General features: G+C 37.5%; 1 protein-coding gene across 1 annotated transcript in view; it reads right to left on the bottom strand.

Annotated features, from left to right (window-relative positions):
* The window catches only part of REV3L (REV3-like, polymerase (DNA directed), zeta, catalytic subunit), a 216320-nt gene that overhangs the window by 112299 nt on the left and 87795 nt on the right, over positions 1 to 16226 (bottom strand). Inside the window, exons 6-9 of the mRNA XM_006839926.1 lie at positions 5639 to 5733; positions 4262 to 4366; positions 3044 to 3128; positions 2808 to 2956 (exon numbers count right to left, since the gene is read on the bottom strand). Of these exons, the coding sequence (XP_006839989.1) occupies positions 2808 to 2956; positions 3044 to 3128; positions 4262 to 4366; positions 5639 to 5733 (434 nt within the window). The remainder of the gene's footprint in view (positions 1 to 2807; positions 2957 to 3043; positions 3129 to 4261; positions 4367 to 5638; positions 5734 to 16226) is intronic.

Here is a 16226-nt window from a genome sequence, read left to right as displayed (position 1 = left end):
AAAGGGAATGGAAGCAAATACTGTTGAATGATGATGCACAGAGGAGATTGTAATCATTGCAGTGAAACGATGGTGTAAAGCCGATGTTCTGCCATGTAAACTATCACTCAGTTCACAATAAAAACTTAAAAAAAAAATACACAGAAAATAATAGTATAGAAATGCTGGCTATACTTTGACTAGATTGGTGCTGACAGGCGATAAGACAAAGCAGACTGTGCAGAGCTGCTATTAAGATGGATTCAGAAGCCAATGCAACCTGTCATGAGGCAGAGAGTGTTCTTGGGGAGGAAAGATGCACTGGGTGTAGTCATTTTGAGTTGTTGTTTAACACAGTCAAAATGCCCGTGGCTGCCAGTATAGCAGCTGAAAAGAGGATTTCTCCTTTTCTGCAGAAGGCTGTAATTCTACTGCTATTCTGGTTTCCCTTGCTTAGAAAAATGTAAAGCAATGTGACTTCTGAGTAAAATTTTTTTTATCCTCTTATTTACCTATCATGTATACGCTAATTTACATGACTGAAAAATTGTTATAACAGATGTTATCTAGGGAGAGCAGAATATATACATCTACCTTGTCGTTAAGTGCCTTCAAGTTGGTTCCGACTCACAGTAACCCTGTATACAGTTTCCAAGGCTTTTTAAAATCTTTGTTGGAGCAGAGTCTCGGCAAAACAGCTGTTGAGCTTGAACCATGGACCTTGTCATTTGTAGTCCAGTGCTTATTATATGGAGCAACCGCACTCCCTACATATACACTAAGACCTAGGAAATTATGCTTCTGTAGAGAAACTTTTGCATAAGGAGAGAGACACAGTGCTATTTATAGCAGTGCAGATGTGAAAGCCACCTAATAGTTGTAGTAACTGAGTAAAGACACAGATAAACTGTTGCTTAGTCTTCTATCAAATACTAATCAGCAGTTAAAATGAATGGCTTAGGGCTGCATGAATGAAGAAGGTTAAATTTAAAATTATAATGTTGACATAAAAAGATGTTCAACATCATTAGTTGTTGTTGTTAAGTGCCGTGGAATCAGTTCCTACCCATAGCAACCCTGTATGGGATTCCGAGGAATGGCTGGTGAGCCTGAACTCCTCACCTTGCAGTTCAAACCAACCTTGCAGTCCAGTGCATTAACCCACAGCGCCACACCAGGAAATGAAAACTCCTTAGGGAAACAACAATGGAAGTCACCACCCTACTCTCTACGATAGCTATGATAAAAAGATAGACGACAGTTAAGTGTTGGTGTGGCTATGGAGTCACTGGAATGCTCACAATATAAAATGGTGCAGCCACTTTAAAAAACACTTGAAAGTTTATTAAAAAGTTAAGCACAAATTTACCTTAAGACCTAGCAATTCCACTCATTGGTTTCTACTAAAGAGAAAAAAAAACAATGTCCAAACAAAACTTGTAATCAAATGTTCACAGCAGCATTACTAATAAAAGCCAAAAAGTAGAAACAACCCAAATGCCCATCAACTGTTGAAATGATAAATAAGATATGGTATATCCATACAATGGACTATTATTCAGCAATACAAAGGAACAAAATTCTTATATACAACATAGATAACCTTAAAAACATGCTAAGTAAAAAATGCCATATACAAAGAGCAAATATTATATAATCTCATTTATATGATATATCCAGGAAAGACAAACGTAGAGAAACAAGAAAGCACATTAGTAGCTAATTGGGTTGGAGGTGGGAACAGGTGTGACTGCAAATGGGCACAAGTGGTTTTTTTGGGGTGATGGAAATGTTCTAAAGTTGGGTTGTGGAGATGTTTCTACAACTCTAAATTTAATATAAATCACTGACTTGCACACTTGAAACAGGTGCATTTTATATTTTGTAAATCATACCTCAGTAAATTTACTTAAAAATACAATAAGTAAAAAGAACAAGCTGCAGCTGCTTAATCCCACGCCAAATAAGAAACCACTGGTAATCGCCTGCTTTTCAAAAGTTCACTTTGTGTCACTCCACTTTTATGAAAGAGCTACATGAGTATTAGCACCTGTTTTTGCTAGCCGAAGAAATCCAAAGGCATATTTTTATAAAAAAGGCAAAAAGTCAAACTGGCATTCAGTGTTTGTTCTGTAGCAAGCCGTTACGGAGGCAATGTGCACCACCAGCAGCCAGAGTGGTGTCCCCGCCCTTCTTTCCTGAAACCCACACTCAGCACCACGTCACCAAAGCTCTGAGTGCGCCTGTGCACACTGCAGGTTAGGGTCAGTGCAGGTTTTAGGTGTTATTGGGTAGGTTATTTTTGGGGCCTGGGAATGCTCAAAAGCTTTTCCTATATAAGTTACTGGTAACTGCTTCTTTGTTTTATACCATTTTAGCTTATGAAAGGCTTCACAGGAACACTCTACTTTCATGTAGCAGGGGAAACCTGTATGTATGTAGTATTTGATTTACGTAACATTTAATGTTGATTATATTGGACTGCGAACCACAAGGTCAGCAGTTCAAACCCACCAGAAGCTCCTTGGAAATCCTATACAGGGTCGCTGAGTCAGAATTGACTCAACAGCACTTAACAACAACAATGTATATATCAGACATATAAAATCATATCTAGACATACATAGGAACAATTGGCACCAACTTTACGACAGCGTTTAGTTCTTGAGTATAAAAGGTAAAGAAATGGAGAGAGGATTTTTGTTATATCCAGGCTTATCTCTTTAAAAAAAAACCAACTGCCAAATTCAGCCAAACATGAATACATCAGTGCCAGAAACACAGATGTCCGTTATGTTCTTTCTGCATGCTTGAGGACAAAATCTTACCTTTGTTCAGTGCTATGTCTTTGTGCACTTCTACGACATTGGCTGGTGTACACTGAAGCACTTCAGGAGACAGAATCTCAGAGTGCAATGTTAACTCCGCAGAGAACTCCTGGGATCCATCACTGTAGTCCACAGATCCTGATAATGTGCTGTTTAATTAAAACATATCCTTTAAAACAAACTAGCTAACAAAGTCTTAAAATTAGTTCCGAGATCTATAATAAATAACCACTTACACAGAGAAATCATTCTGTTTGAGAATTTCCTGAAGTCTCTTCTGAAATTTTTTTTCACTTTCTGTGGCTGGCACAAACCTGCGATCTTTGAATTTTAAAAGTGCATTAAAAAATGTATAGAACAAATGAATGAAATATTTTCTTCTAAAGTAGCTTTAAAAAAGGTAGCAATTTCCTATCTTTCTCTTGACACATATGACACCACCTAAATGTAGTCCTATTGTAAAAATCAAACAAGAGAAATGGTTGCTATTGAAAATTTTAAAACTAAGTACTTAAAATTAGCTCAAAGTTAAGTTTTATAATTATTACCTAAATCTAAAGCAGAAAAACATTTTCTGTCTATAAATGTATCCTATACCCTGAACCTAAAAATCTACTTCAAAATGCATAAAAGGCACTCAAAATTCACTAAAGTATTTTTAGTGCCCAAGACATTACAATAAAATAAATTTTTAAGCAGACTTCAATGAAGGTTTTAGACTTCAATGAAGGTTTATTACCTTCTTCCAAATACATTTGCCTTTTGAATTTTTTTTTTTAATATGTTGTTGTATCCAAGGTATTTATTTGCTACTGTTGTTAGTGCCATTAAGTTGGTTCCAAGTCATAGTGACCCTGTATAGGGTTTCCAGGGAGTGGCTTGGTGGGTTTAAGCTACTAACCTTTTGAGGGATAACTAGTGCTTACACTACAGCGCCACACCAGAATTTAAGAATCCTCAAATCCTTTTTGAATGTAGCTGGGTTTAATAATAAAAACATTTTTTTATAGAGCTGTACAGGATAATCAAAATAAGAATTTATGTAAAATATCCAGAAAGAATCTGTAGGCAGCATTTATGAGTGACCTTTTCAAAACTTAATGAAATTAGTTGGGATTCATGACCTGACAATTTTCTATAACTCATTTGGAAATATACAAGGCTATAATTTACTAAAAGATGAAAACGGGGCTAAAAGGTAAGCAAGAGGACAATGTAGAATACAGTGAAAACTATGGACACTGAAGATGTCAATGAATGACACTTGGGAGACAGTTGTAAAGATAAAGGATTACTGGTTGCAGGACAATGGCAACAGAAGGAAAAAGTACATTGAAAACTTAAAAGGTAATTTTGAAAGAATAATCTAATGTCAAGGTAAAAATTCATTGCCTTAAATTTTTCAACTACAATATTTAGTTTTAAAAATCATCAGGTTACTATTAGGTTTATACCTTGTGATTCAGGCTGGCTAATTTGAGAAGTTTCATTTCTGTTTCTTCGTCGTTGCTTTTCATCTTCCCAAATGGCATGTAGGCCAGGGTTTCCACCAATTTGAGCTGTAATCACAATAATACTTCAGTACTACAAAGGTCAAAGCGAAAAATGCTTAAAAATAGGAACACAGACTTTCCTTAATAAATGACTTTCAAGAAAAATTACCTCTTTTGTGAAATACAGCAGGCTTATTACACATTGTCCCAACCTACATTTGTTTACATTACTCCTTTAAGTTTTCTTTCTGGTGGTGGTGGTGTGTTGTGGAGTTGGTTCTGATTCATAGCGACCCTGCATAAGGTTTCCGAGGCTGTAAATCTTTACAGTAGCAGAAAGCCTCGTCTTTCTCCCGTGGAAGGGAAGGTAGTTTTGAACTGCTGATTTGTAACCACTATGCTGCCAGAACTCCTAAGGTTTCTGCCTACTGCTTCCAAAAAAAACAACGAATGAAGAAAATTCAAGCATTTGATGATAGCTAATAGATCTAACAGTCATCTCACTGGTATATAATCTAGGAATTAAAAATTAGAAGGCAAAATATATTAAATTCTATTATATCAGCTATATTATTTTGTGTCATACTTACATTGTCTTTGCAAACATACAAATAATAAAAAGACTGCAATCTTCTTAACATATTACATCTTCCTTCTATAACATCTTAATTTCCCTTGCAATGTTTTCTTCTTTACTTTTCCTACTTTATTTTGATCACTGACTTTTAAATATAAAAATATATATTGGAGTCCTGGTGTGGTACTGTGGGTTAATGTGCTGGACTGCAATGTTGGTTTGAACCACAAAATCAGTGTGGTTCAAGCTCGCTACTCCTTGGAAACCCCATAAAGGGTTGCTATGAGTCAGAACCGACTTGACAGCACTTAACAATGACAACAATGTAAGTCCACGAAGAAAATGTTCTATATTATAAAAGCACAGGAATACTGATCAGATAGAGACTGCTGGGACCCCTGAGACTATGGCCATAGGTCTGAAAATGAACTCACCCACATGGCTCAATGTTCAGCTAAACAATAAACAGGTCTTTAAGGTGAACAATGACAACAGGGAGGTATTTACTCCTTAGAACAAGCAATCATTTGATATGAAAAGTGTAACATTTGTTCAAGGATAGAGTTCAGAAGGCAGGAAAGATTAGGAAAGAAGAAGGAATGGAAAGTGGACAGAAGGATGTGTACTCTTAAGTTGTGAGTATTTTAATAATGATATAACACTAAATTGTATGAAGTTCTGAATGAAAAACAGAATTGCTCTATAAGTTTTCACCAAATTCACACAAAAAAGTTCAAAACAAAACAGAACTAAGTACATACCTTCAATGTCCAGCCGATTTAAGATATCAGCAGCTACGGCATCCACTTCTAATTCACAGGTACTCTGTGGTTCAACACCTTCCAGTATTAAAGAACTGAAATAAAAAGGTATCCCAAAATACAATAACTACATTTTATAAAACAACATTTTGGGAAACTATTCTTTCACTGTTTCGTGTTTTGATGGTATCTTAGTTATCTTATGCAGCTATAACAGAAATACAACAAGTGGGGAACTTTAACAAACAAATTTATTTTCTTACAGTTTAGGAGGCTAGAAGTCCAAATTCAAAGCTCTGGCTCTAGGGAAAGCTTTCTTAGTTTGTTGATTCCTGAGGAAGGTTCCTTGTCTCTTCACCTTCTACTTTCTGGTTCCTTGATGATCTCCATGTGTCTTGGCATCTATTTTATCCCATAACTCCCTTTTGCTGGCCTTTAAAATCTTTTTAAAGGAGCTCTGGTAGCGTAGTGGTTACGAATCGGGCTGCAAACTGCAAGGTCAGCAGTGTGAAACTACCAGATGCTCTGTGGGAGAAAGATGAGGCGTTCTGCTCCCATAAAGATGAACAGCCTCAGAAACCCTGTGCAGGGTCGCTATTGAGTTGGAACCGACTCCACGGCACATAACAACAACAATAAAATCTTTTCTTATCTTAAAAGAGACTTATGATACAGTCTACACTAATTCTGGCTCATTGACATAACAGAGATAATCATTCCCAAACGGGATTATAACCATAGGCATACAAATTAGACTTTAAACACATTTTGGGAATATAATTCAATCCATTATAGGTAGTACCCAGAACACCATGAGGTAGAGGATGATGTCATATTCATTCACACCTATTTATGGCCAAACTGTATTATGTGTACATGTATAAAGAAATGATAATGTTACAAATGGCTAAGGTTGAAGGCACCTTGGAAAATAGGTCTGAAAATCTACTTCTGAAAAATGAGTCCCTTAAAGCCTATGGAGCACATTTACACTATGAAACACATAAGGTTGCCATGAGTTCAAATAAACTAAACAACACTTTTTTTTTCCACTGTTAAAAAAAAAAAAAAATTGTATTGACACCCCTACTAAGACCCTTTGACAATATATTCTACCTATTTTGTTTTATTACATTTTATACTCAGGAACGACCAATTTTTAACAGGAGTCACATCCAGGGAGAATGCTATAGAATCAGAGGCAATAAAGAAAGTATCAAAAATGCACATATGCAATTAGTTGTCCAGAGCCATCTTCCTCAACGATCACTGACAATTTAAAAACAAAAAAAGAAAATATGCAACAGAAATGAAGGAAATGAGCATACTAAAAATACGTTAAATTATACTCATTGTTGTTCCTGTTCTCAACTACTTCTGAGCTGGGCTGGGAAATGCTTTAAGATTCACCAGAGATATAGAGTTCAGAAACCATATCAATATGCAACACTGGGATGTTGCTGTTAACACTATCTAGTCAGTTCCAATCCATACTGACCCTGTGTAGGGTTTCCAAGGAGTGGCTGCTGAGTTTGAACTGTTGACCTTGCAGTAGAGTGCACATTAGGACTCCTAAACAGTGGGATTGTTGTTAAGTGCCATCGAGTTAATTTCGACCCCTAGTGACCCGATTCAGGGCTTCGAAGGAGCAGCTGGTGAGCTTGAACTGCTGACATTATAGTTCTACTCTACTTTGCAGTCCAGCACATTACCCACAGTGCCACACTAAGACTCCAACAGCAGGATTGGGGGAGGAAAAGTGGTGAAACTACTAGGTCGTTAATTTTATAGGAGTCCTGGTGTGGTGCTGCAGGATAATGCATTAGATTGCACGGTTGATTTGAACTCAAGGTCTACCGGTTCAAACTTAACAGCACTTAGAAACCCTAAACAGGGTAGCTATGAGTCAGAACTGACTCGATGGCACTTACAAGAACAACATACAGGGTTGTTATTATGTTACTCAAAGACTTTCTGTATTTCACCAAAAAGAGAAGATTCGGAGACACCCACATAACTGTCTCTTATGGACAGAACTAGGAGACAAAATCAAGTGTGGAACCCCGCTAACTCATTGCAAAATTTAGAAACCCTATTAAAATGATCAGGCAGTGTTTTGTACTGTTGTACATAGGGTTGTTATGAGTCAGAATCAACTTGATGGCACCTAACAAGGCTAAAAAGAAAAGAGATTCATGATTTCATTTAAAAGTGGATGAAGGCAGATTTTATTAGCATTTTTCATTTGAAACACTCTTTACTATTTAAGAGAAGAAACATTGTAAAACCTAATTTTCTGGTATGGCACTGTAGGCTAATGCATCAGACTGCAAAGTCATTTGGTCGGTGGTCCAAGCTCACCAGCTGCTCCTTGGAAACCCTACATACAGGGTTGCTATGGGTCAGAATCAGCTCGAGGGTGCTTAACAATAACTACTGCTAATAAGGACTCTTGGTGTGGCACTGTAGGATCAGCAGTGAACTGTGAATCACAAGGTCAGCAGTCCAAATTCACAAGCTGCTTCTCAAAAACCCTTTAAAGGATAGTTATGAGTCAGAACCGACTCAGGGCACTTAACAACAACAATATTGCTAATAAGGGCTCATGGTGTGGTGCTATAAGATAAGCACAAGACTGCAAACTTAAAGGTCAGTGGTTCAAATCCACCATTTGTTCCTAGGAAACTATATACAGGGTCTCCATGAGTCAGCACTTAACAACAACATTGCTAAGAAAGTAATTTTGATTGAACATCAAAAATTAATTTGTTAAACCAAAGGATTTTTACAACCATACATACATATGTATATATGTGAAAATATATGTATATTTAAAATTGTTTTATATCATTAATAGAGAAGGAAATGTTTAGCCAAAAACCTATCAAATCTATCCGTTTCATTTTCAGAAAAAAATAACTCAGTGTAGACTGTCTTCTTTACTCATATAATTAACAAAATCAATTTTGTCTAGGATTGAAGTATGAGATAAAGCAGTGTTCATGAAGAATTTCCTTGACTTACACTAAAATGTTTTATAAACTTAGAGAACTATTTTGTAAACGTCAAGGATGAATTTTCTATAAGTAGTACATTTGTGACATAGAAGGGAACCAGTAACATTTAAAAAATGCAATCTCACAATAGAAGTTTGTAACTATTTCTTGTTCTTATTACAAAACCCTTTAAGATATTCAGAACAAGAAGTTTTCATACGAAAAGTAAGTAGTTTTCAGAATGAAAAATCTGTACTACACAGAAAAAGCAAGAGTCAAAAGTTTTGAGTCGTAAATACATGCATTTAATTTATACATGACAGGCAATAGGATGATATTAAGACAAATTGTGCTTCTCTGTTCATAGTTTGATAAAAAAATACCTGCTTATTAGAACAAGTTGAAGATAAAGTTTAGACATCTATAATTTTTCAAGTCTTTCCAAGTGATTCTGGTGGGCAGCCAGGGTTCATGTTACTACAGTAGATCCCTGGCTTTTGTGTATTTAACACTCTGGCAAGTGACCTTAAAGGTCAATGCCATTAAGTAATTTATACTAAGTTTTCAAATAAGGTCAGTGGACATACTAACTCAATATGTTGTTGTTGTTGTTGTCAGATGCCATCGAGTCGGAACCGACTCATAGCGACCCCATGCACAACAGAACGAAACAATGTCCGATTCTCGGCCAACCCCACCACTGCTGCCACACTTGACACCATCAATGATGTCACCTGGCTGATCCATCTTGTTGGGGGTCTTCCTCTCCTTCTCTGACTCTCCATCTTACCCAGCATGACATCCTTATCCAGCGACTGTTCCCTCAGGACAATATGTCCAAAGTATGAGAGACGAAGCTTAGCCATCCTGGCCTGCAAGGAGCACTCTGGCCATACTTCTTCCAAAACAGATCTATTGGTTCTTTTGGCAGTCCATGGCACTTTTAGTATTCTCCTCCAACACCACAACTCAAAGGCATCAATTCTTCTACGATCTTCTTTATTCACTGTCCAGCTTTCACATCCATACGAGGTTATTGAAAATACCATGGCTTGCGTCAGACGCACCACCTTAGTCCTCAAGCTGACATCTCTGCTCTTCAACACTTTAACAAGTTCCTGTGCAGCAGATTTGCCCAATGCAATACATCGTCTGATCTCTTGATTGCTGCTTCTGAAAGTGTTGATAATTGATCCAAGAAGAATGAAGTCCTTGACAACTTCAATCTTTTCTCTGTTGATAAGAATGTTGTTTTGTTTTCCTGACATTGAGATGCAATCCATACTGAAGGCTGTGTTCTTTGATTTTCATCAGTAAATGTTTCAATATAACTCAATATAACCCATGTAATTTCAAATTTATTGCTCTCTATATATGACATCTCTTCGTAATAACATTTGTGTACACCTCTTTGTATGACATTACATAAATGTTATTATATTTATGTATGATTATAAACATTTTGTTTAAAAAAAAAATAGTACCCAGAAAAAGATGCTAAAATGGGGGGAGGGGATAACAATAACAAAATATAAAAGAGTACAGATTCATGGTAAAATTGGGCATGATGTGCTACTTGCACTTAATGAAGTTATGGATTTTCATGTGTTTAATATAAGCATTCTAGAAGTATAATATTATATGATTTCTTATATCAGATTATATCAGGAAAAAGATATAGCTATTCTATATTCATTATCTACAACTCATCTATCAGTTTGTCATACTGTGGTGGCTTGAATTTTGCTGTGATTTTGGAAGCTATACCACCAGTATTTTAAATATCAGCAGTGTCACCTATAGTGGACAGATATCAGCTGAACTTCCAGACTAAGACAGACTAGGAAGAAGGAGAGACAGACAATTTCCAAATATTTAGTCACTGAAATCCTTATGAAGAGCAGTGGAACACTGTCAGTACCAAAATAATGTCAGATATACTCAAAATAGCAATGGGAAGAGCTGCCTGCTTCTCAAAGTAGAGTTGACCGTGATGACAAGACTGAAGTAAAGCCTTTAGGACCTTAATTTGCTGATGGGGAAAAACTCCAAATGGAGAGACACAGCTACAAATATCCATTAATAATTGGAACATGAAATGTATGAAGTATGAAAATAGTAAAGTTGGAAGGAAATAGAATGCATAAATATTGATATTCCAAGTACTAGTGAGCTGAAATGGCCATTGTGAATCTGACAGTCACATGGTTTTTCTATGCCGGAAATGATAAACTAAAGAGGAATTGCATCGCATTCATCATCAAAAAAAACATTTCAAGATCTGTCATGAAATACAACGCTGTCTTTGATAGGACATATCCAAATGCCCACATGGAAGACCAGTTAATAAAACTATTATTCAAATGTATGCCCCAAGCACTAAAGCTTAGTGATAATAAAACTGAAGAATTCTAACAACTTCTTCATTCTGAAATTGATCAAATATGCAATCAAGATTCATTGATAATTACTGGTCGTTGGAACCAAAGAGGAAGGATCAGTAGTTGGAAAATATGGCCTTGGTGTTATCACATGATAAAATTTTGCAAGACCAATGATTTCATCATTGTAAATACCTTCTTTAAACAACATATATAACTATCCAAATCAAGGTACTTCTGGTGTGGTGCATCAGGATCAGTACTGGACTGTGAACCACAAGGTCAGCAGTCCAAACCCACAAGCTGCTCCTCAGACACCCTGTGCAGGGTCGCTATGAATCAGCACTGACTTGATGGCATTTAACAACAGCAGCATACCTATGGATCTCACCAGATAGAATACACAGAAAGAAGTGGTGGAAAACTCTCTATCATCAGCTAAAGCAAGGCTAATGGACAGACCACTGATTGCTTATATGCAAGTTCAGACTGAAGCTGAAGAAAATTAAAACAAATCCAAAAGAGCCAAAACATGACCTTGAAACTATCACACCTGAAATCACAGGTCTTCTGAAGAACAGATTTAATGCATTAGACACTAAATGAACAACACATAGGAAGAAAGGCCAAAATTCATTAACAAGACAAGAAAAAAGGGAAAGATCAAAATGAATGTCAAAAGAGACTCTGAAACTTGCTCTTCAGTGTAGAGATGCTAAAGCAAATGAAGAAATGAGGAGGTAAAAGAGCTGAATAGAATATTTCAAAGGGAGTTCAAGAACACAAAATCAAATATTATAACAAAATGTGCAAAGATCTGGAGTTAGAAAACCCAAAGGAAAGAACACACTCAGCATTCCTCAAGTTGAAAGAATTGAATAAAAAAATTCAAGTCCCAACTTGAAATGTGGATGGATTCTATAGGTAAACTATTGAATGATGCACAAAGCATTAGGAGAAAATGGAAGAAAGAATCCACAGAGTCACTATACTATAGAATGCTGGATATTCAACCATTTCAAGAGGAGCCAATGGAAGAAGTACAAGAGTGTACTGAATGGAGAACAAACAGGATGGCAGATTGGGGAGAAGTGCAGTGAGGAGCTCCGTCAGCAACAATACAGAATATTGGACCAAGCAAGGTCAGGGGATGGTGCCAGAACTCTGAACCACATATAAAGTAATATATAAAAGGTTAGAGGGTTATAGCTAGGAGAATTGGAAGCAGGAGCAAGAAATGCATTGCTTTCTAATTCAAGATGCTCAGCTGCTTACAGAGCCGACTTCTTGGGCAAGACCAAGTGGGGAAGGATCAGAGCAGCCATGAATGCCTCACATACCATGGAAATAAAGGTGTGGAAATTATTATTATTATTATTATTTTTGTATCTGTTCGTTGGTCTCTTGCTGCCTGGGCACCTCCATTCTAGTGACTAGAGGGGGAGCCTGAGCAAGCAGACACCCAAGCCTCACCCCAGAAGGGTTCTACTATGCATGGGCAAAGATCTCGAAATTTAAAGTGGCAGTTCCCACTTAAAAACAAATGGAAGTGCAAAATGGCCACATCTAGCCTTGAATAGTTTATCATCAGGAAAAAGATCAGAACGGGGTTGTGGAGCGAGACAGGCAGACTAAAAAGGAAATACGCTGAAAATTAAATCCCTATTTACGTCACAGTGACCAATAGTGGCATCTTGAAATTTCTCAGGAAGATGAGTGAAAAGAGAAGCCCATTTCCTGATCACATCTACCCAAAGCAATCAGCATAAAAAAATACCAAAATACACATCCATCCAAAATGTACAGAAAGAGGTCCAAATGATTAATAGAATATCAGAAATGGGCAATACACTGAAAGGGCAAAGTAGTAAAACTGAAGAGAGAGGTCAGAACTATTGAGTTAGAAGATAAATCTCTCAACACTACTAAGATAGAAGAACAAGCACAAAAAAGGATAAAAAAATCTGAAGAAGGCCTAAGATTCGTGTTAGACAACATGAAGAAGAATACCTTAAGAATTACTGGCATCCCGGAACAGGAAGAATCACACAAGTCCACAGAGGAGACAGTTAAAGAGCTTCTGGAAGAAAATTTTCCTAACATCCTGAAAAGTGAAAAGATAAGCATTCAAGAAGCTTAATGAACCCCAGGAAGGATACATCCTAAAAGAAAATCCCCAAAACATGTAATAATCAAGCTCTCCAAATTCAGAGATAAGAACAGAATCCTGAAAGCAGCTAGGGAAAAGAGAACTGTAACATACAAAGGCAAGCAAATCAGATTACCCTCGGATCTCTCAACAGTAACCATGCAGGCAAGAAGGCAATGGGGAGACATATATAAAACCTTGAAAGAAAAAAAACCTGCCACTCAAGAATCCTCTACCCAGCAAAGTTGTCAATCAAATATGATGGTGTAATCAAAACATTCCGGATACACAGAAGCTAAGGGATTTTGCCAAAGCCAACCTGCTTTGAAAAACATCCTAAAGGAAGTTCTGTGGACTGAGAACCAACAAGAACAGATAACAACTACAGAATGACGTATGTGGCAGCATCACCCTGAACTCAATCGACAAATGGAAGAGACAAGAACAGAATAAAATGATAAGAACAGAGGATCTGGGAGATCAGTCTATGATCAAAACAATTACAATGTGAAAGAAGGTAAACACAAGGAACAGAGATCCAGGTGGTGAGAAAGCAAGGTAGATTATAGAATAAAACAGACTGTCTTAAATTGAGAGAAGAGTTAATGGCATATAAGGTAACCATAACCTTATGGAGGTGGAGTGGGGGGTTTAGTTCGGGTGTTGGGGAGGGCAATACAAGAGGGGAAGGAGGCGGAAGAACAAGATAGACAGGGGAACACTGAGACAGGTTTGCATGGCCTAAGGGGACAGAGGTAAATAGTGATGCATGCTCAACCTTGGAACAATAGGACTCTGTGATACAGGGATCTAAGCATAATTTGAAGAGGGGAAATAATACTAAAATGCTTGACTGTCTTATGAATATTGGTTTCCCTTGCCTACTATTGTAAAATAGACACTTGAGCGGGATAGAAAGGAATGTTAGGAAACATGGTACAGAAAACTTGTAAGCCCATCTTCAGCCTATGTTGTTGTGGTTGTTAAGTACCATGGAGTCGGTTCTGATTCATAGTGACCCTGCAGAGGGTTTCCAAGGCTGTAAATCTTTTCAGGAGAAGAAGGCCTCATCTTTCTCCTTCGGAACCACCGGTAGTTTTGAACTGCTGACCTTGAGGTTGGCAGCCCAACTCGTAACCACTATGCAACCAGAGATCCTTTGTCTTCAGCCTATAACTGTTTGGAATACTTAAAAGGGATTCTAGAACTTGCCCAGTGAAATAAGCCTCTTTCAAAGCCTTTGCAGAGTATAGGACCTTAGGTGGAATCCTGAGTCCTATGCAGAACCTTATGAGTGGGACATTCCCACTAGAAGGACAAGCAGACTAGCCTGGAACAGCCATAGCAACATAAAATACATCTTCAAAGAAAGATCATTAAACCAAAACTAAAACCAAAATGTCAGCATGACTGGCTACAAGAATAAGCAAGCTGTTCACCAGGAAGGCATCAAGGCAAGCAATCAAGTTCCTTAGGGACAAACTCCCCTCTAAGACTGAAACTCAAAGGGAACACATGAACAGGCATGTAAGCTTGCTGGTGACCACATTGGTCTACTGGTGAGTGGAAAAAGGGGGAAAGGCAGCAATGAAGAAATGGGCTGAGTTCAACCACAGTCCTTTGACTCCTGTTGACCTGGAGATGAGAGAGAGAAGAGGAAGGGCTGGTTGGTCCAAAGTGTGCTGAGACCTGGGGACACTTGAGCCCATGGACAAGGACATAGCCACAGAGGGCTAGAGCTGAGAGTGAAGCATCCAGTTGATCTGAAGTGAGGGAAGATGCACAAGAACACCCAAACTTGCAGACACTACCCATTTGACCTAGCCTCGATGGTTTAATAATCAGAACTCGATTAGAGAAGATTACAAAAAAAGGTTTTGTTGATAAAGAAAACAAGGGTAAATTCTACAATTTGATGAGCCTGATCTTGAATCATGGAGGCTGTAACTCTAAATACTAACAGAGAGGGAAGGAGTCTTCACATCAAGTATCAATGCTATCCCTTCTGCACATAGGGTAGATAGGGACGGGCAACATAGACACTAGCTACCTATAATGAGGAGGCAATAAAGGCACTTAGTGACTGGCTTACACGGTTTCAAGAGGGAGTTTAAAAGTATGGGGGTGAAGGAAGAGTCCCCACTGAATAGTTTTCATCTTGTCTAGATAGGTCTGGTGTAAAGAAATGGGAATAAGATTCATATGATTCAATAGTGAATAATTGTTATCATGACTAATTGCCACTGTCACAACTGTAAAGGTAGAAGTTTTGCAACAAAAACAGGGGAGTGGTAAATCTTAGAGAACAGAAACAGAGGACACCAGGACCATCAAGGGGGATGTGAACAGGCAGAATGTGGGACCTTATCCGGAGAAGCAGCGACACCAGAGACGGAGGCAGAGATGGGGTCATGGAGAGGGGGAGCGGTTGAGGACTCTATGTTCTTGGGAAGAGTGGGACTAAGAGCTGGTGCCCTTTGGAGGTGTAAATTATTATATATGCCTGAGTGTTGTGGCTTTTTTTAAAAAAGCTAAAATGAATAGAGAGAAATACTGTTAACTGATGGTAGATGGAAGGGATTATAATCATTTTAATGAAATAAGGTATATGATTTGTTGACTGTAAAACTGATGATCTGCCCTGTAAACTTTCACTCAAACCACAAGAGAAAACTTTAAAAAAAATAAAGAAAACGCTGATGAATAATAAAGAAAACTTTAAAAAAAATAAAGAAAACACTGATGAATAAGATTAAAGAAGACCTGAACAGAGACATGTTCCATGTTTAAAGAAACTGGAAGTTGACAAAAATGAAATGGCATGCATTAACATCGATATCTTAGGTATCAGTGAGTCGAAATGGACTGCTATTGGCCATTTTAAATCTGACAACCACATGGTTTACTATGCCGGAAATGACAAATTGAAGAGGAATGGTGTTGTATTCATTGTCAAAAAGAACATATCCAGATCAGTCAGGAGGTACAACACTGTCTGCGATAGGATAATATCCATGCACCTACAGGGAAGACCAGTTAATACCATTATTATTCAAATTTAC

Source organism: Chrysochloris asiatica, unplaced genomic scaffold (genome assembly GCF_000296735.1).
Source record: "Chrysochloris asiatica unplaced genomic scaffold, ChrAsi1.0 scaffold00027, whole genome shotgun sequence".
NCBI lineage: Eukaryota > Metazoa > Chordata > Mammalia > Afrosoricida > Chrysochloridae > Chrysochloris > Chrysochloris asiatica.
This window is presented reverse-complemented; position numbering and strand designations above follow the sequence as displayed.